This window comes from Cnephaeus nilssonii (genome assembly GCF_951640355.1).
Source record: "Cnephaeus nilssonii genome assembly, chromosome: 3".
Lineage (NCBI taxonomy): Eukaryota > Metazoa > Chordata > Mammalia > Chiroptera > Vespertilionidae > Cnephaeus > Cnephaeus nilssonii.
The window spans coordinates 7,047,422-7,072,157 of NC_137074.1; the positions used below are offsets into that span (position 1 = coordinate 7,047,422).

At 54.3% G+C, this 24,736-nt stretch overlaps 1 protein-coding gene across 1 annotated transcript; it reads right to left on the reverse strand.

Annotated features, from left to right (window-relative positions):
- Positions 1–1,021: 1,021 nt before the first annotated feature.
- On the reverse strand, positions 1,022–24,124 carry TMPRSS3 (transmembrane serine protease 3). Its single transcript, XM_079766170.1, has 13 exons — positions 24,033–24,124; positions 22,582–22,726; positions 16,466–16,576; positions 15,185–15,301; positions 14,662–14,785; positions 12,643–12,768; positions 11,502–11,545; positions 10,538–10,703; positions 9,732–9,901; positions 7,783–7,878; positions 5,107–5,249; positions 4,317–4,469; positions 1,022–1,421 (listed from the first exon to the last, which is right to left on the reverse strand). The coding sequence occupies exons 1-13, from the start codon at positions 24,048–24,050 to the stop codon at positions 1,404–1,406; spliced, it is 1,431 nt and encodes a 476-aa protein (XP_079622296.1). The 5' UTR covers positions 24,051–24,124; the 3' UTR covers positions 1,022–1,403.
- Positions 24,125–24,736: the final 612 nt, after the last annotated feature.

Here is a 24,736-nt window from a genome sequence, read left to right on the forward strand (position 1 = left end):
TGTGCAGCGACTCTGACGTGGCGGGGTGCATCCAAATACCATTGCCAAATGCTATTCCCTCCCTTACATCCTCCATCCCCTTCTCAGTCTCAGACTTCCTGGGGGGGTCCCTGGAGCCGCTCCCTCCCCAAGCACCTGGGCCCATGCTGCTGAGAGACTCGCCCATCTTCCCCACTTCCTCCAGGCAAAGGAGCACGTGTACTTTCTCGTGAATTCCTCTGTGAGAAAGCACCACAATGTGTGTAATGGGGACTGCAGTTGTGTGGGTAACAGGAAGGGTCTCTAATGCTGCAGGTGCCTGGTAGGCTAAGGGGGCGCTACAGAGAGGTAGGGAAGCTTTTGGCTCTCTTTTTTTTAAAAAAACAACAGGTGTTTTTAAATATGTTTTTTAATTGATTTTAGAAAGAGAGAAAGGGAGAGGGAGAGAGAGAAACATTGATGTGAGAGAAATACCCATTGGCTGCCTCCTGCACGCCCCCCTACAGGGAATCGAGCCCACAACCCGGGCATGTGCCCTGACCAGGAATTGAACTAGCGACCTCTCCATGCACCGGATGATGCTCCACCAACTGAGCCACACCGGCCAGGGCTCCTTTGGCCTCTGGATGACATGTGACTGTCCACTCTGTTTGCCTCAGGGCCCGCCGTGCCGGTGAGGTGGCCCTGGCTTAGTCCACTGCCTTGTTTCCCACTCCGAGTCTCATGATAGAATACGAGGTCATGCTGATCTGCTGAGAAACCTGTTCTAACAGAAAAATGAAAGAACCCACAATGTACACAGAAGAGGTCAGACGGACGTAGCCGAGCCTCTGCAATCTATCAGGCTTGTGGTTTCAGTTTACTGGAGCCGTCGGCCCCCGTTCAGACAAGCCCCCACGGGCCGCTGCATTGGGAGAGCAAAGAGACAAGAACACAGCAGGCATCAAGCGCTATGAGACAGAGCAGACATCAGCCTTAAACCAATCACTGGGAGGCGAAGTTCCGACAAGCAGAAGACGCGGGTCTGGTTCCGGGACCTGGGGACATCTGCAGTGACAGTCCCCGCAGTGCCGGGCCACGTGGCTGCAGCGTCCATCGCTTTGCGTGAGAGACTTGTCACTCGTGCGGAAGGGCTGCTGCAGAGAAAACCTAATCGACAAGCGGGAAAGGGTAGCGCTGCTTAGTGAAGGTCAGAAAGGCACTTCAGGGTCATTTCAGTCCAACACCCCAGTGGCTCGTCGGAGGTGTTAGAAGCAAACTGTTCTGGATGGAGAGATGGTCCTCCGCTGGGCTCAGCTGGTGGTGCCAGCAGGCCCAGCACCGGCGGCATTTGCTCGTGAACGTTTCCAGCCAGGAAGCGGTGGAGGGGCGGGGACGTCTCTGTCGTGGCAGGAGCTCAGCGCGGTGGCCTGTCCGCTTTCTCTTCAAGTTTTCAAGTCCCTCTAGAAATAGAAACGTGCGTGTCATCTTTCCGGCACTTTCGGTCATCCCTTCCCCGTTAGGATGGAGTGGGCCCCGGCATTTACCGGAGGGAAGCCGCGGCTGTGCTGCGATTCATGGGGACAGCGCGGCCTCTGCTGGCGGAGGCTGCCAGCTCCCCGCGGGCCTCGGACCAGTGTAACAGCTCCCCCCTGTGGCCCCTCCCAGCCTGCCGGCCTGTGTCTTTCATCACCGACCCCACATGTTTCCCGTACTTTCCACGTGAACTTCCCAGCTCTTATCCTCGTGTTCCTGAGTCCCGGCCTAGTCAGAGCAATTTTGCTTTAAGCCCCAATGAGACAGAGACAACCACGGGTTGACATGGTGCTCCAGCAGGCAGTCCCATCCTAGTACATGGCAATTCCCTTCCAGATGTGTGCGCTCTGGGAAGGCCCTCACATGCATGTTCCAAAGGGGCAACTGCAAATGCAGACACACCCCCTGCCCCCCGCAAAGCTCTCCTGGGAAGGGGAGCCTCTCCGGTCTTCCCTGGGGACACCTGGAAAGAGACTTGCAAAAGGGGGAGTCCGGCCTGGACAGCATGGCTCAGTGGTCGAGTGTCAACCTATGAAGCAGGAGGTCATGGTTCGATTCCAGTAGAGGGCATGCAGGAGGCAGCCAATCAATGACTCTCTCTCATCATTGGTGTTTCTATCTCTCCTCTCCCTTCCTCTCTGAAATCAATCAATAAAAAATATATTTAATTTAAAAAAGGCGGGGGGGGGGGGGGGGAGGCCTCACCCTGGCCTTCAGTGGGCCGGAGGCAGCTCAGATGCTCTCGGGCATCAAGGGATCCACCCGTCACAGACAAAAGGGCTCTCCCGGCGTCATAGAGAGTGGAAGCCGTTTCTAAGCGCAACGGGGAGCCACACGTTCCTAAATGTGTTCTCAAAGGGGGCCTTGAGACCCCACCCCACACCTGATCACGCCCTCTAGAGAAGGACCCGGGGGGCGTCAATGTCCACAAACAGCCAGGGAGGGTCCTGTGCACCCCCACCTTGGAGAACTGCCAATTCTGCGAGGCAGCCTGTGCTGGGGCGGGAGTCCTGCTCTGGGGCCTTTGGCAGGTCCCCTCGCCGGTAATATGAGGATGGTGCTGGGACCTGCCTCCCGGGATGCTGCTGAGGCCTCGGGCGGCACCACTGCTGGCGGCCTCGCCCACCCCAGCCTCCTCCACAGCGTGAGGACCGGGAGGTGGTTTCTCCCACTGGCACCTGTTTCAGGCTCAGCTTTCTTTACCAGCAGCTTGTCACACGGACCCCCAGGCCCTGCGTGCAGCCTCGTGGAGGGCGCTCCTCCGTAGCTTCATGGGCGACTTCAGACCCACTCCTGCTTTCCTGCCCTCCACGCACCAGGCCCACACCGCTGTCCGCACCCCAGGCTCCCCCTCACGGGCCATCGAGGCCACTGCAGGGCGGGGGCTGCTGTTTCCTCCATCTTCTCTGACACTTGGCGAGAGGCTGATGGGTTTGGACTGAATTTTGTGCTACAGAGCTTAGGGCGGGGCCAACCTGCCCATGAACAACCCGATGAGCGCCAGCAGATGCTTCCTGAGGGCCTGTCTCCCAGCATTTGCTGCCCTGCCCCGCCCCCCCCCCCCGCCCCCGTGGGCACTGAGGCAGGGACTGTGGGCACCTGCGGAGGGCACAGCTCACGGCAGCAGGGCTGGGATGCACAGCATGCTGAGTGCCAGGCCTGGGCCTGGGCCTGGCACAAAGGAAACTGCTACGGAACTTCTCACGTAGAGCAAAAATTCCCCAGAAAGACAGGAAATTAACGCCCTGGTTCACATGGAAAGTCTGATGTCCTTCTTAGCCCACTGTTTCAAGTCAGAAGGAGCCTCTAAGAAGATCTGTGATCTGCAGGGACAGAAAGCAGACTGCTGGATGCCAGAGGCGGAGGGAGCGGGAAGGGGCTGATGCTGAGCGCGGTTTCGTTGCAGGAGGCTGAAGTGCCCTGGACTAGAGAGGTGTGCATAGCACTGTGAATGCGCCAAATGCCGCCGGAGGATCGCTTTAAAACGATTGATTTTATGTCGCGCAAATGTTGTCTCGATTAAAGAAAACAGGGTCTTTGAAACTGGTCCAAAGCGTGATGTGGGGCTCAGAGTCCAAGATTAAATCAGCAAATGTTTGCTGAGTGGCCACAGGTGGAGGTGCCCTGCTTCCCAGGCTCCTGTGCGGCCTGGCCTCACGTCCCTACACCCTTCCCGCCCTCCCCCCCCGCCCCCCCCGCCGACACACACACCTGCTTCCCAGGCTCCTGTGCGGCCTGGCCTCACCTCCCTGAAGCCTCCCCCCGACACACACACACCTGCTTCCCAGGCAGGTATTGACACCTGACCCTCTGGAGTCTCCATCCTTCCTCTGGGGGTGTTCCTTCTTCCTCCCCACCTTCTCCAGGGCTCCCCCTGCCCACCTGTTCCTCCAAGACAGCCTCACGGACCTGTCTCCCTCTTCCGGGTCCCCTCCAGGGGGCCCCCCAAGCACAGAGCTGCCCAGGCTCCTCCTGAGCAGAGACTTTCCATCCCATCCCTGGCTCCCTCAGTGGTCATGGGGGGTCCTCCCCCACCTGTCTTGCCCTCGCTCACCCTCTAGTCCATGCACACATGTGCCCACTCTACTTGACCCCATCCCCAAGGACTCTCTCCTCCCTCCTCCTGCTTCTCTTCCTTTCCCTGATTGGTGGAGGCACGGTCACCCATGTGTGCCCACCCTGCTCACGTCCCACACCCAGGAGCCACAAAGTCACTGCTTGACGAATCAACAACTGATTGCTCACTCCCTGGCTCTGCAGCAGGACTGGAGTCACCGAGGGCTGACGGGGACCAGCGGGAGCTGGGCGGGCACTGCACCCACCTCCATCTGCTCGTGAATCCAGTCCAGGAAGGAGGTGATGCGGGTGTAGACCCCAGGCTTGTTCACGTCCGCACAGCCGATGCCGAAGCTGGTCGCTCCCACCAACTTCCACTCCCTCCTCTCCTGGCACACCAGGGGTCCCCCGCTGTCTCCCTAGACAGCAGGGAAAGAGACTAAGGGCCACAGAGCAGGCCCCGGCATGGCGGTCCCTGGTTCTGGTTCAGGATTCCCCAGTCACCGCACCACAAAGTCCAGTGTGAGGATGGCAGCCCCCGGACCTGATCGGCCTTCCTCACAGTGGGTCCTCTGTACCTCTGATGGAGCCCCCAGCTAGCTCCCAACATACACTGAGCCCAGGAAGGTCAAGGCAGCTGCGTGCACCCGAGGGAGCTCTCAGAGGGAGGGTCCGCCTGGCCAGGGGCCTTTAGCTGACCTCGGACCCAGGCAGAATTGGGGTCTCACCCACTGTGGCTTTGGAGGCCCTCCTTCACAGGTTCCACCTGCCTCCCGCCTCTTTGGTCGCCCTGCAAACTCTGAGAACTGGGCTGGGAAGGAAGCATCCTTGAGACCCGTCCTCCCGCCCAGCACCCAGCAGAGCGGGAGCGGGTAAACATGGGCGGGCCGGGAAAGGGCGTGCTATCTCGAGCAAACTTCTTCCCCAGGCCCTGAAGTTTGCTCTACAGTCAGTCACAGGGAGATGCCGGCAGTGGCCTCTCCCATGGGCTGGGTCACCATAACAGCCTGGCCTTGCCCACTGCCATGACCCCTGGAGGTCACGGCGGGCCCCTACCTGGCAGCTGTCCACTCCGCCTTTCAGGTAGCCCGCACAGACCATGGAGGGGGAGATGATGCCACCGTACACGTCCCTGTGGTTGCAGATCTTGTTGGAGATTAAAGGCACAGCTGCGTGGTTGAGGACCGGGGAGGCGTCGCCTGTGTCAGAGGAAGAGGGGGTGACGTGCAGTGAGGAACTCAAAGGGCACGCATCCGGGGTGGGGACCAGGGCCAGGGGCACGCTACCTCCCACCATGGCCACTTCAATGGCAGAGCCATCCACTTCCCTGCGGGGACCAACATGGGAGGAGGGAGGAGCAACTGTCACCACAGGGACCTGCCCAGGGCCTACCCTGGGTCCAGCATTTGATCCACACCGGGCTGTTTTGTTCTCAGAACAACCCAGGTCACACAGCAGGGAACCTGAGGCTTGGGAAGGTCACACACAGCTCTTGGAGGAATTTGGGGGTGGTCTGCAGGAAAATGTCCTCCCACAGGCGTCCGTGTTCCAACCCCCAGAACCTATGACCATGTCGCCTTACATTTGCAGACTGGAGATGGGGACATGATCCTGGGCTCTCCAGAGGGACCCCAGGTGTAATCCCAGGATCCTTGAAAGGGCCAAAGGAGAGTGTGTGATGGCGGAAGCAGAGGTCAGAGAGGAGAGAGACAGAAGGTGCTGTGCTGCGGGCTGTGAAGATGGAGGAAGGGGCCACAAGCTAAGGAGTGCGGCCGCTGGGATCTGAAAAAGGCAGGGAGCATCGCAGCCCTCCTGACATCTTGGCCCCAGCCCACCAAGACTGATGCAGGACTTCCGGGCCCCACAACCGTGAGAGAATGGGGGTCATTTGTTGCAGCAGCAACAGAAAATTAACACACCTGCCGTGGATCAGCCTCAGCACCGACCCGACAAGACTGATGCCCTCTCCCTTAGCCTGTTGGTAAACTGGATTGTCTTTATGCTTTAAAGGCTTAAAGCGGGGCACCCCCATTCTCATTCCTATAGCATGTATCCATAGGTGTGGGTCTGCACTCCCCAAAACCCTCACTTTAACTGTTCTATGAGTGTGAGTGACAGTGTTTTCTGCACAGGCTTCCCTAATCCACTCACATGTCCACCAGCCCCGCAGTGAGGACCGCCTGGCCATGAGCTCGGGCTGAGATGGAACCTGTCCCTACTCGGTACACAGGGCCCAGCGAAGACCAAAGGATCCTCGTTGGGCACTCCAAGTTCATGAACAACAGCACGAATAGGGCCGTGGGTGGGGAGCACGAACACAATCCCAGACCTTCCACCACCTGGTCGTGTGAGGCCCAGCAAGGTGCTCAGCACCTGTCTCCTCCCCTCAAAGTGGGCAGGAGCACAGTCTACCACTCAGGGCTGCTGTGAGCACAGGCAGGATCACATCGCTCTGTTCAGCCCCTGGCACGCGGGGAAACAAAACTCAAGGCCTTTGTGGGAGAAGCGCCCACTGTGGGCAGGAAGGCGTGGCCAGCCGTAGGGGCGAGACCCTGTGCTGTGGGGAGGACTGGCCTCTGGATCTGGGTAAACCCCAGGTGCCTCGGACAGTCCGGGGGGGACAGATGCAGCTAATAAGTCTCAAGAGGACATTCTGAACACCCTGTCCTGGGTTGAAGGGTGCCTCCCCCAAGCATGTCCACCTGCAACCTTAGGCTGTTCGGAATGGGGTCCATGCAGGTGTAATTAAGGGAGAGTCTCGAGATGGAGCCATCCTGGATCAGGGTGGGTCTTCACTCCATGACTGCTGCTCTTCTAAGAGGAAGGAGAGGGGAGCTGAGACAGGGGCGGGGAGGCCCTGTGAAGGCCGGGACAGAGCCTGGAGCGATGCCTCTACAGTTCAAGGAACACTAAGGGCGGCAGGAGCCACAGGACCTGGAGAGAGGCCAGGGGGGTCTCCCTTGGAGGCCCCAGAGGGACCCAGCCCTGCCACACCTTGATTTCACACTTCTGGCCTCCAGACTGGAGAGAATAAATGTCTGTGGTTCCAAGCCACCCTGTTTGTGGTGATTTGCTACAACAGCCCCAGGAAATGAATGCTCTCCCTGCTAACAAGGGAAGTCATCGATGGGCACCTGAGAATTGTGACCACATTTGTGCCCCGTAGTGATGAACAGGGCACAGGCTTCGTTTGCATGTATTTTTTGTTACCATTACTAATTATATTCTGATGATAGCAATAGTCCTGTTTGTTTGCTTTTGCTACTTGATCTTTGTAGGATGAAGTAACACGTCTACCAAAGTCACACAAGACAAAACCTCCTCACCAGTTCCAAGTGCATCTTCTGCATAAACCTCGGGAGGCGTCTCTACTGGGCGCCTATGCACTTAGACAACACGGTGGGAGGATGAGGAAGCTCGAGGATGAAGGAGACCCACCTGGTGTGTTGGTGAAGGCCTCTCTGTGGAAGCCTGTCCCAGTTCTCCTTCATCATTTATTTTTCTCCCGAGAAAGTCTGCGATTTTCAAGTGGTACCATGTCTCATGACCAACAACTATTCGGCTGACTGCGCACTTGTTGGAGTAGTTGACTCGCACCCCAGCAGGGACATGTGGGTGTCCCACGGAACATCACGTTGGGACATAGGAGGGGGACATGTTGGTGTGGACATCTACCCCAGCCCTCTCCTTTCAGGCCCCCTGGACTCAGAATCTCGACTCCAGGCCACTGACCTCCTTCCTCAGTGGCCCCCCATCCCGACGTCCAGCACATCTTCCCATCCGGAAAGTTCTCTTCGGAGTTGGGCAGACAAATCGGTTGGGTCATCTCTGTTTAAAGAGGAAACAACAACTCTCACATCTGGGCGCTAACCATCCCCCAAAGAAAGGTCAAGCCCAAGATCATCTGAAAGCCATTAGCTCAGAGCAGGGACCCCTCCCGACCAGAGCCCTAAAACTTCAAAACAACCCTAGACTGTGGCAGCAAGTGTTCTGGAAAGGGCCAAATGCACCCACTCAACTCGGCCACCGTAGCCTAAAAACAGCCACAGGCAGTGGTAAACAAATGTGTGTGGCTGTGTTCCAATAAAACTTTATTTAGAAAACAGACAAGGGGTCAAGTTTGGTCTATGGGCCACAGCTTGCCCACTCCTGGTCCAGACTGTGGGTACCTGGCTTTACAGAACATCCCTCCATGGGTATCCTGTCCCTCCTGACATACCTGGAGGCCACAGCTCACCTGTCCATGTGGGCTGTGTCACATAAGCCGCCACCAAAGTCAGTGCCACGGCTGTCACGGGGCTTTCACGTGAACACAGTCTGAGATATGCTAAGCCCTTCTGGGTACAACAATAATGGGAAGGTAGAGAAAGACTACGCGGAGGGTTCATTTTAATTTTATCAAAGTACAAGTGTTGGCACCTCATTTTGTATAAATCAAACATCTATAATAATAAAAGCATAATATGCTAATTAGACCGGATGTCCTTCTGGACATCCTTCCATCCTTCTGGACGAAGCCAGGGCTATGAGGGAAGCCCGTGTTCCAGGTGCCTGCCAGCGGCCAGAGGGAAGCCCAGGTCCGGGTGGAGGAAGACCTACTCTTGCACGAATTTCGTGCATTGGGCCTCTAGTCATTATAATAATTAACAAATGAGCACCACCTCTACAATTTCTCTTTGTTTCTCTGGCAGGATTTGTGTCACGTGTTACATGTGCCCTGCGGTTAGCACGCTGCTGACTCTGCCGCCGCTGGTCTGGTGCCAGCATTCAGCTCCTGTATGAGGCCTTGCTGACTGGCATCACCCCGCCTGCACCCCCTGCACCTCACGCTGCTGTAACCCTGGGGGAGGAAGGTTTTATTTGGGAGTGGGCTCACGAGGCTTCGTTTGCAGCTTCAAAAAGTGTGAAAGTTCCATCCCTTGTGGCTTTTCTGTAACCTCCACAGGCCATATCCTGACCCCTCCCGTAGAGAAATGGAGCCTGCTCAATGAGAGGATGTTTCTGAGGATTTCAGGAGCCGAAGATGCCCAGTACCTTCCAAACCATAAGGAAGCGGCTGCAGGAAGGACCCACCACCCGCTGGCTGGCCTGGGACTCACTTCCTCTCTTCACCAGGATCAAGACCCTGGGCAGGGAGGTGGCCCACGGGCAGGGCACCTCACCACGACTAGCACCAGACAGAGAAAGCTATTTATCCCCACAGGCCAGAGGCCCCTTCCACCCCTAGAGGCAGCAGGTGGCCTGGCCGGGCAAGTCCCTTTTATCTCTAGGTGGCACCGCAGGAAGAACGTGGCACCAGTGGGAGCCCCGGGGGACCCGACACACCAAATTGATCAAGGTAGAACCGCAGAGGCTCTGGAATGAAGTTAGTGTCACCGCAGCCCACCGTGCCCTGAACGGGGTGACCACCGCTGACCCTGAAGATGCAGGTGGGACCCAGCATCTCCCAGCATAACAGCCTGGAAGTCCTGAATGCGATCGGAAACTTCCCATCTCACCAGGAACCAGGGAAATGCCCACCTTCACGAGAAGAGAGTCACCTGATGCCACCCGGAAGTGAGTCAGGTGCTGGGGTTACCTGACAAGGACTGTAAAGCGTGTCCTAAAGAGGCCCCACAAGCGATTACAAATTCCCCAGAGACACGTGAGAGCCACCGAGTGGCAAAGAAATCCGGACGCACCGTCGAAGGGCAGCGGCTCCGCCAGCTTCATGAGGGCGATGTCGTTGCCCAGCCTCTTGGGCTTGTACTTGCTGTGGTAGATGATTTTCTCCACCAGGTGCGAGGGGGCTGGGCTGTCCAGCAGGGAGACGAGGCCCACCTGGATGGTCCAGGACTTGGGGAGGTACAGGCTGCAAGGAGGAGACTGGGAGGTAAAACGGGGCAAGTCCAGCCCCTTTCACCCACGGGCCTCAGGTGTCCCCCGATCCAGCCCCAGGGAGATGGCAGGCGTGGACGGCCCTGCTTGCCTGTGCTCGAATCCACCTCAGCCCCCATGCCCTGCAGAAGCACAGAGGAGCCCTCCCCCCCCCCCCCCCCACACACACACACATGTCCTGCAGTGGCCTCCCTCCCTGCACCTCTGAGCGAGGCAAAAATAACAGGGAGCCTAAATAGCCGAGTGTTTCTGCGGCTTTCTCCTCTGCCCACCTCCCTTGAGGGAGACTGTGGGGAGACTCTTTGCCCCCCCAACCCTGCACTGTCACCCTCTCGGCCACCTGGTCCACCGTGACCAGCTACAGGGGGTCTAAGACCTTTACGCTGGTGGGTTTCCTCCTGTGTGGGAGCGTTTCTCTCTTTTCTGTGAGAGCCGCGGCCTGAGGTCTCCGCAGCCCACGGTGATGGGTCCACGTGAGGAGGGAAGGTCCCTCCACGTGGATATGACTGTGGTCCCTTGGCCTGCTTCCTGGACCTGCCGCTGACCACCCAAATCCGCCCCGTCCCACCGTGGCCGGACTGGACCCCTGCCAGGAGGTCAGAGCACTCACTCATAAACGCAGTGGGCAGCGGTCACGATCCACACCGGGGTGATGATGGAGCCCCCGCACAGGTGGTAGCCCTGGAACTGAAGGCTGGCCTGCCAGGGCCACTGCGCGGGCGAGGACATGTTTCCCCCCACGATGCGCGAGGTGTAGCCCCTCCTCAGACCGCAGGCTGCCCGGGGAGAACAGGATTGGGGGTCCATCCCACAGACCCTCCTCCCCTGACATCTGCTCCCCTCACAGAGCTTACAGCCCAGAAGAGTTATGGGAGGGGTGGCACATGGTGAGGGGTGGGGACAGGCCCCCCGAGACGTGGGAAGAGTGGGGTGTCGTGGGGGTACAGTGGGGAGAGTCCATCGGAGCAAAGAGCCCGATGCTGGTGGTACGCCCCACCCCACCCCCCGTGTGCATGCGCCTGGGTGATGACAGCACAGCAGGAGCATGGGGAGCCTCCCAGCCCCTCCTCACTAACCCAGGTGCCAGCACACCTGCCTGACTCCTCCAGACCCACCCCCTGCAGCCACATGCTGCCCCTCCACCCCACCAGCAATAAGGACCGCCCGCCGGGGGGTGGGTGTGGGGCACTGTCCCTGGAGGGGGCAGGAGGAGGAGGAAGTCAGGCCACTGGAGTCACTACAGTGACAGGACCTCATGCCCATGGTCCTGTCTGCTGCTGAGAAGTCACGCTGGGCCGCCTCCCCCACCTGACAGGTGAGACTGGGCTGACCCTCCTCAGAGGTGGAGTCCACAGACTCCCACCGGGCACCTAGGATGAGGAGACCCCGAGGAGGAGGGGACCCCGAGGAGGAGGGGACCCTGAGGAGGAGGGGACCCCGAGGAGGAGGGGATACGAGGAGGAGGGGACCCCAAGGAGGAGAGGACCCCGAGGAGGAGGGACCCCGAGGAGGAGAGGGGGGGTCAGTGAGCGAGCTCTGGCTTGCATTGACCTCCGTGTTTCTAAAACTCTTACCTGTGCACTTCACGGTGACCACGCGACCCGAGGCACACCCCTCCCTAAAGTGGAGAAAGAGTGGGCTTAATGACAAATTCCCGAGGCTGTGAAATGACCATTTTTAACTTAATCTTGGGGTCAAAGGGAGATAAACTCTATTCCCCTGCTCTTGAGTAGAGTGCAATTGTAGCCTGGGTCACAGGATTCCCCCGAAGCACCGGCAGCGTGCAGGACTGCAGGCGATGGCCCGGGCGCGCTGCTCAGCTCTGCGCAGCTGACAATCAGGTGCACAATGCGCCGTCATGCAAACATCTACCTGGGTTGCTTCCCTGTCACTTTTGCCCCAATGTCCTTCACTGGCCACTGGGGGACTTGGAGTGCCCACTGCATGGGTGGCAGGCTCTCCTGGCACCAAGTCCTTCAAACCTGGGACACACGCCTAGGACAGGACTCCTGGAGCAGAGCTGTGACCCCCCGGGAATGGCAGGCATCCCCCTGCGTGGGGGGGGGGGGGAGTGGCACCTGCTTTTCTCATAATCCACCCGGACCCCTTCCTAACTTCCTGCTGTCAGAGCCCCAGGCCTGCCATGAAACGGGCTGTCCCTACGGATTGCATGTGTGCCCAGGGGGACTCTCAGTTACAGGATGGACAGGATGACAAACTGTTTCCCGGGCAGAGGACACACGCCTCCGGGGGTTTGGTCCAGGCACCAGGGAGAGCCTCGGAACGTGGGTTCAGAACCCTGACTCTCACCAGGAAGGTGACCCCTCTCAGCTTCAGGCACCTGGCATCTTTAAGGACACCTCATTTACCTCCCTCGTGACTTTGAGGAACATGAACAGCACATGGTACACGTTAAAGGACTTTGTGAGCAAAAATGTTTCTTTCTTCTTTCTAATTGCCCCTCCCTCCTTCCTGCCTCCGAAACACGCGGGAGCCCATGCTGTGTGAGGTACAGTACTGTGGCTACATGTACGTGTATGTCACTGTTCCTCCTCTTCCCCCCCCTTCCTCTGCCAGCCACGTTTGCTGGTTTGGGGTTAGCGTGTCCACCCATCCAACCACGTGGCCAGCCCCACTGTGACTCGGGGAAAACACGCCCATGCCTGTGTCCTCGCGGAGCTGCGACCGCGAGCAAGCGGCCTGCCTGGCGCTCACCTCACGTACACCGACTGGTGCAGAGCCGTCACCTTGTCGTCTGGCAGGAGGTGGTTGATGGAAACAAAGTTCTCCTGGAACGGCTCCTCAAGCAAGTCCACTCGGAGGGTTTTTGAACTGACGTAGCTACAAGCACATTGGAAACAGATGCGGCGTGAAATTCACTCCGTGCTCCAAATCAACTGTGCCCACGTCACAGCACCACAGGCACCTTCCTGGGGATATAGTGTACCCCCAGGCTGTCATGTTCCCAAGTCACAGCACCACAGGAATCTTCCTGGGGACATAATGTACCCCCAAACTGTCATGTACCCACGTCACAGCATCACAGGTATCTTTCTGGGGACATAGTGTATCCCCCAAACTGTCAATGTGCCCAAGTCCCAGCATCACAGGTATCCTACTGGGGAACATGGCCATGTTTCCCCAAATAATCAGTGTGCCCAAATCGCACTATTACAGATATACCAGGGGGATGTCACTGTGTCCCCGCAAACCATCAATGGTTTCTTCTTGCCAACTTATCAAGGCATTCTATCCTAAACCTGGTGGAGTCTGGGATGGAGGGCCCTTCTGGCTCCATCATGAGCACAGGCTCCAGGCACCTGGGCGGGAGGACCACTGATGCAGATCAGTGGGACCCCCTGACACATTCCACTGCACCGACCTCTGGTTGGCCTGAAGCAAGACCCAGAGGGAACAGAGCATAGAATTAGATGGGTGTTTCAGGTGGGCACCAAAGTCGGGATGCCGAGCACCCCAAGATCAATAGGTTGGGGAGAATAATTTCCCAGTCTGCCCAGAGTAGGCATGGGTCCCTGTCAGAGAGACAAACACATGGGAGGAAGAGCATCAGGGGACACCAGGAGCAAGCACGTGGTGAAAGTGTCAGGAAACAGGCCTTCTGGAGAACAATGGTAAAGAAGGTCCAACTTTAGGAGTGTGGGGGGGAGGGGTGTTTGCGGGGGGCTTGTATCAGTGCTTGTTCATAAGGAGGAAAGTCTACAGGGTTCTTGTAGGCACTTGAGTGGTGGTATTTGCTATTGTCACTGAGCTCGAATTGCAGCTGACTTCTGAGTCACTGGGGAGATGGATACAGACCTCAGGGGTATAAGGCCTCTGGGGTTTCACAGGCTTTGGAGAAAGGAGCTAAGAATATGATGTATCAAATTTGAAATTGGAGGGTCCTGGAGAATTCAGAGCAGTGAGCCTTAACCACCCAGCCCGTTTCCTTAGCTACAAACAGGGATGTGTTTTCAAGGTCACCCCTGTCGCCACGCTCACTTCCTATGTGGCATGTGTGACTCAGGAGCCTGCCTCCTTTGAGCTCAGAATCAAGAGCAAAGAGAGGAGGGTGACATGCAGGCTCCCGTGGAAGATGGCAGTTTTCACGTCAAAGGAAGGGACAGGAGAGAGAAAGAGGCCCCTGCACCAAGAAGAAAATGTGTCATTTTTGTGAAAAAAAAAAAAAAAAAGTCACACAGACAACAGTGAAGTCACACAGACACACTGAAAAGTGAAGATTTCACTACAACAGTTCTTTCTCCTACACGTTGCTAGGCAACTGTTATGAATACTTGTGTTTTCATCAAACTGATGACTTTTGCACTTGGTTCTCTGGGGCTGCTTGGGAGTGTGTGCAGGGATGAGGATGTGGCCCCGAGGACCAGGAGGGGTGGTGCCGGAGGCTGCTTCGTAGCTGAGACCTGGGGCGCTGGAGGGTCGGGCTTGTCTTTATCTCTGAAGCTCTTCATCACATTATCACCTATTTGCACCTGGGTCTCTTCCGGCCCTGAGACACTCCCCGAAATGCCATTTCCTGAGTGATCTTGAGCATCACTTGGTGTGCCGGGGCCTGGTTTGCACACCTTGAAGTGAAGAGGATGATGTCCAGCACCGTGGGGCTGCCACGAGGGTGCAGTGTGAGAGGAGGTGTAGCCGTGTAGGCGCCCAAGTAGTTGTCTCACCGTGACCACTATTCATGTCCCACCCATCACCGGGAGGTGCTCCTTACGTTACCTTGGAAACCCCAGCTGGGCACAGGCGATGCTAGTGTGGTAACCTTTCCAGTCGTCGGAGCACATGGTCCTCCAGGCCGCCTCTGTGAACACCTGGAGCACGCCATTCTGACCGCTGACACGGACTGGCCGGCGCCCAGGCACAACAGCCCGTCAGTGGCCAGCAGAGCCCTGAGGCCGCCTGCAGAGATTTCCCTGCAGCCGGCCCAGGCCCTCCTCTGCTGAGTCTGACCTGCTCCTCGCCCACAGCACCCCACCCTCGCCGGGACCTCCGGCTGCCCGGACCCCCTGAACTCTCTTGGAGGTCTCTTATTGCTCATGGGGTCTCCTCATCCCAATTTAAGCTTCATGGAACACCACCACCCTTAAACCCCAGCCCAGGACCTCCTGGGGGCCCGTTGGATTGCAGTTGAGAACATACTTTGACACTAGCAACAACCTGGACCCATTTCACAGATGGGAAAGACGAGGGCCCCGTGGTGCTGACTTCCTCCTGTGTCTACAGGGAAGAGGCAGGACCTTACCACATCGGTACTCATCCTCCCCGGTTTTGCAGTCTGAGACGCCGTCACACCGAGCTGAGAGTTCAATACACTTAAAAGACGACCGGCACCTGTACTTTCCGGAACAGTCGAAGTGGACTGAGGACAGGAGAAGACGGGAATGTTAACAGCGGCTCCCTCAGTGTGCAGCATAACAACTATCCACCTGCCCCAGGCCCTTGAGCTTGCCCATCGGTAATGAAGCACCATTGAAACTGCACCTGTGTCACAGCCCAGTTTCTTTTTTTTATTTTTTTTAAATTATTGTCTAAAGTTGTACATATGTCTTCTTTTTCCCCAATTGACGACCCCCCCCCCCCAGCCATTCCTAACCCTGGGCAAGCCCCTACAGCCCCAGTGTCTGTGGCCATTGGTTATGCTAGTATGCATGCATACAAGTCCTTTGGTTGCTCTCTAACCTCCACTCCCTCCCCTACCATTTGTCTCTGGATCTATTCTTATTCATCCAATTATGTTGATCATAATATCCCACATATGAGTGAGATCATGTGATATTTATCTTTCTCCGACTACAGCCCAGTTTCTGTTCCGAAGTCCAGGGGGTGGGGCTGCTGCACCCCACTCCGTCTCACTAAGTGGCCTTGAGCCACAACTGGAGGTGAACTTAGACGCCAGAGGGCTCAAGGTCAGGAGAGAAAGTGCATGTCTGCAGACCGACCAGCTGAGCCAGCTGAGCAAGGAGCCCTGAGCGAGGACTCTTTGCCCCCCACCTCCTGTTGTCTCTGACTCTGGGCAGCGAGTGGAGAAACTGCGGGCCACATGGCCAGGCAGGTGGAGAATTACACTCATCTGTATTCCAGTTATTTGAAAGAGAAACTGGGAAATGGTTCCCTACGAGAGACCATCCAAATGACTCACTTTCCCAAAAGCCACAAGCACCTTCTTTTAAAAATAGCAGGCGTGCTGGGCCTGGCCTGAATGGCCTCCTTGTCTTCTCCCCCAGCCCTGCACCCGCCTCCTGCCTGTGGATTCTATTTCATCAGGTGCCCGTGGACACTTCTAACTGGGCAGGTTCTGTGGTGACAAAGCCCCAAGCGTGGCCAACAGCCCCTGCTGGGCCCCAGGCTGGCTTTACATTCACGCAGGCAAGTCGAACTCAAAGCCGGCAACCCCGAAAGATGTTTGCCTCCAGTAATTAAGGCTGGGTGGCTGGCGGCACCACGAAGGGGGTGGGGGGAGCTCATGAAAGTTTAAGTGCCTGGCTAGGAGTTGAGAGCCTACTAAATAATACATCATACTCACCGCCCAGACCGATGGCCAGCGCTAGTATCAGTGCGATGACCCCAATGACGATGATTGGGAAGAACTTCAACGGCAACAGAGACAGGATCTGCGCGGCCACTGCATCTGCATCTGGAAGCCCAAACGAGGGGGAGGGGGGCACAGAGCAACAAATCTGAATAAAAGGAAACTTAACATTTCGCTTCATGTTCCCTCCCTCAAATGCAGTCAAAGAAGGCTGCCTTCATTTCGAGAAGGGCCACCAGCCAGGGCACATTCTCTGGAAGTTCAGCCCCACACTCTCCAACCCTGACCCAATTCTGTTCATCTTAGGTTAGGAAGTAGTGTTATAGGTTGAATTGTGTGTTCCAAAACAAATATGTTGAGGTTCTAACCCCTGGGGTCTCAGAATGTCACCTTATTTAGAAATAGAGGTAGTAAAGTTCAAATGAGGGCATTAGAATGGGCCCTAATCTGTCTGGTGTCCTTACAAAAAGGAGAAATTTGAACACAGAGGCAGACACACACACACACACACACACACTCACTCACACACTCTCACACACATACACACTCACACAGGGGATGATATGAAGGGACATAGGGAGAGGCCATGTGAAGGTAAAGGCAGAAATCGGGGTGATTCATCTTCAAGTCAAGAAAGACCAAGATTGTCAGCAAAACCAAACACCAGAAGCCAGGAAGAGGAAAGGAAGGGTTCCCCTGCAGGCTTTAGAGGGAGCATGGCCCGTCAATGCCTTGATTTCAGACTCTGGCCTCCAGAATGGTGAGGTGATATTTGTTGTTTTGAGGCACCTACTCTGTTTCGTTGGCCTTGGGAAACCAAAGTGAAGGGAAAGTAGGGCACCACCTTTCAAGGACATTTTCCCACAGATGAGGGTGATGTGTAAAATCCACACAGGGTACTTTCTGGAGAGGGAGAGCTGGGACCTCTGAGAGGGCCACCAGATGATGTAGCAGGACCATTCTTCATGGATCTTGTGCACAGAGGCACCAATGGCCTTGGTTCCAGAGAGACTTTCTGAGGATGTTGGCAGAGCAAACAGCCTTAGAAGATAGAGACAGTGTTTCTCTGGGATAAGGGATGAGTTTATTGACTGTCCAGCTTAATAAATATGTCTTCCTTTGAGGTAAAGTTCGTGCAGGTCTGCTTATAGTCCATTATAAAGATTCGGGTTCCCTTCGCTGTGGGTTCCTCAGCTGTAATGCAGACCCACTGTGTGTGCAACTTATGCCCGGGCTGCTCCACGTCACCTCCACGGGACTTGGTGGGCAAGAGCAACAACTCAAACAGGATGCCGGTGCCACTTGTGCTGTGAGTAATAACGTCCTTTGTGTCTGACATGGATGTTCCTTGTCTCCTGCCAGCATCCCTGGAACTGTGACAGGCTGGCTTGTTAGCTTGTACCAGACCCTTCCCAGGCAGATTGGGTGGAAAGGAGATGTGAAGAGCATTAAGATGCCCAGAAGTACAAGCCTCTCTGCACAACCAGGAGAATTTCCATGGCTCCCTTTACTCTCAAAGGAACAGGCCACTTTAGGCAAATTAGCTCATCAGTCCTGAAAATCCATGCACGCCCAAGTTGTCTTCCCTTAATTTAGGAAGGTTGAAATGGAGGAAGTGAAGAAAGCCTTCCAAGAGCCAGGCTATCGCTCAGAGACCACCCCTGCCTCTCTTCTCCGGGTCTTGGAGACGTTGAGCCGGGAGGTCTTCTGTGAAAGAGCCAAGAAGATCTCCCCCCACCTATCTTTGGAAACACACAACTTCACCTGCTGGCAATCGTATGATTATAAAATGGGGCATGTAAAGGAGGCAGCCGATCAATGATTCTCTCTCATCATTGATGTTTCTAGCTCTCTCTCCCTCTCCCTTCCTCTCTGAAATCAATAATTCAAGGCAGCCTTAAAAAGAAGAGAATTTAAATATGGGGGTGGGAAGAAAAGGGGGATTGGGAGGAAAAAAGGAGAAAGTAAGCAAAAGAAAAGGATAAGAGGGAAAACAGAAGAAAGCAAGGGAAATAAGGACACATGTGCAACATACAGTCCTTAGTGACCATGGGGACAGAGCGTGAGAAAGGAGGGGAGACAGAGAGATGAACCCAAGCTCTTTGCTTTGGCCTGGATGAGCAGGCGGTTTGTTCATAGTTGCCTTCTCGGCACCCAGTACAGCACCTGGTGCCTGGTAGTTCTTTTTGTTTTGTTTTTAATTTTTATTGATTTCAGAGAGGAAGGGAGAGGGAGAGAGAGATAGAAACATCAATGATGAGAAAGAATCATTGATCAGCTGCCTCCTGCAAGTGTCCCACTGGGGTTCAAGCCCAGAACCCAGGCATGTGACCTGACCAGGAATCAAACCATGACCTCCTGGTTCATGCTCTATCACTGAGCCACCACGGCCGGGCCCCGGTAGTTCCTGATAAATATTAGTAAGATGGATGGATGGATGGATGGATGGATGGATGGATGGATGGATGAATGGATGAATGGATGGATGGATGACATCGTGATAATGAAGGTGGTTTTCTCTGGGTTAGAGACCAGTTCCTTTCAAGGCAACAAGAGCATGGTCTTGAGTTAACAGAGCAGAAGCCTCTTGGCCACCCGCCCCCACTCCCCAGAGGCCTGCACCAAGTTTTTCTGGCCCCTGCTGAGATGCCTTCAATCCATTTACAATTAAAAATCAGCAGAACCCCAAGAATGACCTCATATTATTCCAGTTGTTCTCTATCTAAGAGTTAATTTAGGAAATGAATCCAGATCATGGAGTCAAAGGTTGTTCAGTTAGAATATTTGTACCGTTCACATTGGCCCCTTCACTGCTCCACCACAGTGCCCTGTGGGCGCTAGCATGGGCACTCCCCCTTCTTGTTCTGTCTTTGAGAACATGCTTAGAAGAAAAAGCAAGATGCATAACATCTCTCCAAAGAGGAATGCAAATGATAAACAAGCACAGAAAAAAAATTCAACCCCTCTGGAGATGAAAAACACACACAAATTAGACATAACTACATATCAACTTCCCAATCCATCATCATCATTATTAATTATTATTATTATTATTATTATTATTATTATTATTTTCACTATAGTCCAAAGTGAAAGAAAATGGACCGCCAAGTATAGTCAATAGGAGTTTGCACTGTGTAAGCTTTTTGACAGTCAAATTTGAAATATGTACCAAAAGTTTAAAAATGGATGGAGTTTTTGACCTAGTAAATTCAGTCCTAGGAATTTAGCCTAAGATGCCATCATAAATATACACAAATGTCTACCTATAAGGCCACTTAGAGGAGTGACATTTATAATACTGATGCACAGGAACAGCCTGAATGACCAACAGAAGGAACTGGTGAAATAACAAATGGTATAGAGACACTTAAATGACGGAGAAAGGGGGTTGGCAAACTTTTTCTGTAAAGAGCCAGATAGTAAATATTTTAAAACTTATTGGCCATATGGTCTTTGTGGCAACTGCTCAGCTCTACTATGGCATGAAAGCAGCCATAGACAATATGTGAATAAATGGATGTGTTACAATAAAACTTTATTTATAAAAACAGGCATTGGGCCAGATTTGGCCCATGGGCCCTAGTTTGCTAAACCCTGAAGAATATTTAATTAGTTAATGCCATTGAAAAATTAACATGATATTGTTCAGTTAAAAAGAAAAGCTTCAAAATGGTACAAAGAGTATATGTCACTTCCAAAGGGAAATATAGATACGTTGAAAGAAAAAATGCAAGAAATCCTACAAAGAGTATTAATAGAGTTATCCCTGAGTAATGGTAAAATTGTGGGCAACTTTTAAAAAATCTTTTTGATTAACTGTATTTTGCAAATTTCTATAATGAACAATACATTGCTTTATTAAAAATGAAACATTTGTTCCTTCCCACTACTAGGAATTCATCATGAGGAAATAACCAAAAATTAGCATAGATATATATATATAACAAGAGGCCCGGTGCACGAAATTCGTGCACGGAGGGGGGTTGTCCCTCAGCCCAACCTGTACCCTCGCCAATATAGGACCCCTCAAGGGATGTCCGACTGCCCTCTCACAATCCAGGACTGCTGGCTCCCAACTGCTTGCCTGCCTGCCTTCCTGATTGCCCCTAACTGCTTCTGCCTGCCAGCCTGATCACCCCCTATCCACTCTGCTGCCAGCCTGTTTGCCCCCAACTTCCCTCCTCTGCTGGCCTGGTCACCCCTAACTGCCCTCTCCTGCAGGGTTGATCACCTCCAACTGCCCTCCCTTGCAGGCCAGGTGCCTCCCAACTGCCCTCTCCTGCTGGCCATCTTGTGGTGGCCATCTTGTGTCCACATGGGGGCAGGATCTTTGACCACATGGGGGCAGCTATATTGTGTGTTGCAGTGATGATCAATCTGCATAGTACTCTTTTATTAGATAGGATAGAGGGCTGGTGCACGGGTGGGGGCCAGCTGGTTTGCCCTGAAGGGTGTTTCTGATCAGGGTGGGGTTCCCTTGGGGCGTGGGGCGGCCTGAGCGAGGGGCCTGTGGTGGTTTGCAGGCCGGCCACGCCCCCTGGCAACCCAAGCAGAGGCCCTGGTATCTGGAATTTATTTTCCTTCTACAATTGAAACTTTGTAGCCTGGAGCGGAGCCAAGCCTGGGGCTCCCTCCGAGGCCCGCAGCCATTTGTGTTGGGGTTATAATTGAAACTTTGTTGCCTTAAGCGGGTGGGCCCGGCCAGGGTGTGAGGAAAGCTTTGCTTCCCCTGTTGCCGGCGGCAACCCTGGCCTGCTCTCTCAAGCTCCATTCTGCCGCTATTTGTTTGAATTTGTTTACCTTCTATAATTGAAACTTTGTAGCTTGAGTGGAGGCTTAGGCCTGGCCAGGGCAGGCGGAAAGCTTGGCTTCCTCTGTTACCTAGGAAACCTTGCTCTCTGTGGCTGTAGCCATCTTGGTTTGGGTTAATTTGCATGCTTGCTCTGATTGGATGGTGGGCGTGGCTTGTGGGCGTGTTGGAGGTATGGTCAATTTGCATATTTGTCTATTATTAGATAGGATGCTATTCATGTTCATATTATTTATATTATAAAAACATTAGAAACAATTACATGTCAAATGATGATAAAATGGCTATGTAAGTGACACATATGCTTGATGGAATGTTGTGGTGCTATTTTAAAAGGCATTTATAAAAACCAAAAGCGCGTGGAAAAACACCTGTCTGTCGGCTCCATGAATGAACACGTACTTATAGGCAAGGACAGCAAGAGAAGGAATGCAGACATTAAAACCAGGTAAAACTGGGGGGCCCGGTGACTGCAGGGTACTTTTAAAAGTTACATTTATGTTGATTTGGGAGAAGTAGTTTTAAATTGTGTATCTTTTCTTTTATTTGGAATCTCTCCTCCCATCTCCCATCCTCTCCACTAACCCCCAACATCAATTGTGGTTTTAAAGGAATCCTTAGGGTAGCCCCTACTCGTGCTTTCTGGAATCTCAGCCAGAGCCCCCAGGTGTCCCCTTCACAGCCTCCGAGGCCAGAACTCCTGACCGCGTCCAGGACCAGCGAGCACAGCTCACTGTGACCGATCCCATAGACTCTGACCAGAAAGAGCCTCTTTGGAGCGGCACTATGGAGTCCACTGCTTCTCCACATATTCGTAACTTGTTTACGCCTCCAACTTCCCTCCCTCTGTTGCTAGGAGCGACTCCATTGTCTGCTGTTGGAATTTAATCTAAGCATCTAATACTTTCAGAGATGCCCGTCTTATTTTAAGTTTTCGGGAAGGGTTGGTGAGCACAGGTTCTCAGGACTTCCTGGAGGGCTCAGAGTCTGGCCGGGATCCGACCCCTAAATCCCAGGGTCAGTTGGAGCCTCCATTCCTGAAACTCTCCCTCAGAGAATACAAACACCCGTGTCCAGGGCCGCAAGGGGCTGAACAAAACAGCCCCTCTGACACCCCATCTGTAAACTAAAGGATCACATGAGTTTAGGCTAAGGACTCCTGGTGAGATATTTCCCCAGAGGGACACTCAGCCCTCTGCCACATTTGTCATCTAGATCGGGGGGGGAGGGGGGGAGGGGGGAAGGGAGAGGGGAGGGCAGGGAGGGTCGTGCAGAAATCACACCTGCTCCCACCTACCTGGTGTAACAGGACTTATTTTCAGGTCATCGAGGCCAAAAAGGGATCTGAAGGAGAAGGGGGCTTCGGCGGCCGGCGGGTCGTTCTCCCCCATGGTGACTATTTCAGGCCCTCTGAGGCTGGGCTCCACCTCCACCTCCACCTCCTTCACCAGGAAGAACAGAAAGTGTTGGCTTCCCTGCTTATAGTTTCAGCCTCACATGCATCTTGGTTGTGTTCAGTCTTTGAAATCTGACAATCCACATTAAGCAAATTCAGTACCGATGAATCAAAACTATTATTCAGGTGAGAACACATTGCTTCCTAAGCTACAACGAATAACAGAGAAACTTCGGGAGTTAGCAAACCACAATGAACTTAATTCTGCTAAAACAACGACTTTCCCCATGCTTGTTCGACCAATCTTAAAACCAGCTGAGTACCCGGCTTTAGAGAGACCGCCTTTTGCCATTTAGAGGCTGGCGTACCAGGACTTTCACAGAAGATAAATGACTTTCAAAGCACATCCCTCCTCTTTTTTATCACTGCTGTTTGTCTCACATAAACTCGACCCTTTGCCTGCACATGTGATAAGCCTCCATAAACATAAGAAGTTCTGATACTCACATCATGTCCGAGCCCCTCGAGTGTCAACGGCCCCGGGGAGGGGACACTGGCCCACAGTATTTGTAGCTTTCCTGGCGCTCACAGCCATGACCCAGTTAAGGATGAAAGTATCCGGGCCCTTGGGGTGCCCGGTCCCCGCCCCACGCTCACAGCAAAGGGAGGAGTGGCTGGCACCAACGCCACACTGGGGCTCTGTTTTCTCCAGGAGAATTCCTCCTGTCGCTGGGCCCCGGAGGCCAGAGCCTTTGGGATTCATTCCCAGTGACTCCACCAGGGGTGGAGGGAGCGAGGGAAGGGCAGAATGTCCCAACCACATCGCAGTCCCGGTCCCAGGCAGCAGCCGTGCCCGCTCAGCGCACTGAAACCCAGAGGTCCCGACAGGCCCAGAGCACAGACTCTGAGGGCGCCTGTCTTATTTCCTTTCCGTCCACCTGTTGTCCTGTGTGCAACTCCAAAAGGAACTATGAAGCCATTTAAAGCAGACTTTGTCTTCGTGCTGGTTCACGTGCTCATAGGAAAAGCTAAGCCAGAGTGTGCGCTTAAAAACGTTTATTTCATTCCCACCGTAAGAGTAGCTTTGAAGAGCATCTTAGAAAAGGAATGCATTCACAGTCAGCATCCTTGACATTGATTCTGGCTGGTTAGCCGTCAGCAGGTAGCAAACTGCACAGCCCAACTTTAGAACAAGAATACGAATAAATGCTCTAATGCTTCCTGAAACCGGGAACCCAGGCGAGGAAGTCCCTCCCCAAACACGCCATCGCTGGCAGGTGTCACGACCTGGAGAAAGGCAGATGCGCCATCCGTCAGTAGCGTCTCCTCTCCCCACCACCCACTGAACTCACCATTTCTGGAGCCGCCATCACGAAAAGCACAACTAATTTCCTTTTTCATTATAAAAGCGAACGGAATGGTGAGCCGGCTGCCAACGGGTTAGTCCAACCGGGAAATATTTCCAAGTCACTCAGCCTTGTCGACTCAATCGCCACCGCAAATGGCATGATCGTGGGCGACAGTGTAACCCAACCTGCGTGTGGCTATCAGGTAGCCATCGGCGGTATGACCGCGGGGACCTGGGAGGGGGGAACGTGGCTGCCCTTTAATTAGTAAGTAAGGTAAGCAAACCTTTGCAGAACCTTCACGTCAGAGAGCCTTCGGAACGCAGGCACTCTGTTTACTTAGAAGAGCAGGGCGGTCCGGCCCAGTGCTGAGCAAACTCACCCAGAGGCAGGGGAAAGGCTTGGCGGGGGTTTCCGTCCCCCCATGTGACTGAGCCCAAGTGTAGACTAGAAGCTGCTCTGAAGACAAAAGGCAGGGAAGCTGACCGGTCTCACAGCCAACTCTCTACAGAGACTCTGCGCAGGCCGTTCTTCAGGGGCCTCTGTGCCCCAAGGGGTTTCTGCACACAAAGCGGCTGGAAGATGTTTTATCGGGAGAGAAAGGGCCCTGCCGCTCTGGGCCTGGTGGATGTGGAATGTGCACTCATTTATTCACAAATATCCATGGCCGTCTGCCATGAGGCCAGGCATCTAGACTCAGAGCAGGTGGC

What these genes read in the sequence shown, in the direction of transcription:
- TMPRSS3 (XM_079766170.1), bottom strand. An exon ending in GCCCAGCTGGGGTTTCCAAG is followed by an intron (nt 12,769 to 14,661) that starts GTAACGTAAGGA and finishes ATGTGCTTGTAG; the next exon opens with CTACGTCAGTTCAAAAACCC. An exon ending in GCGGAGTGGACAGCTGCCAG is followed by an intron (nt 4,470 to 5,106) that starts GTAGGGGCCCGC and finishes CCTGCTGTCTAG; the next exon opens with GGAGACAGCGGGGGACCCCT.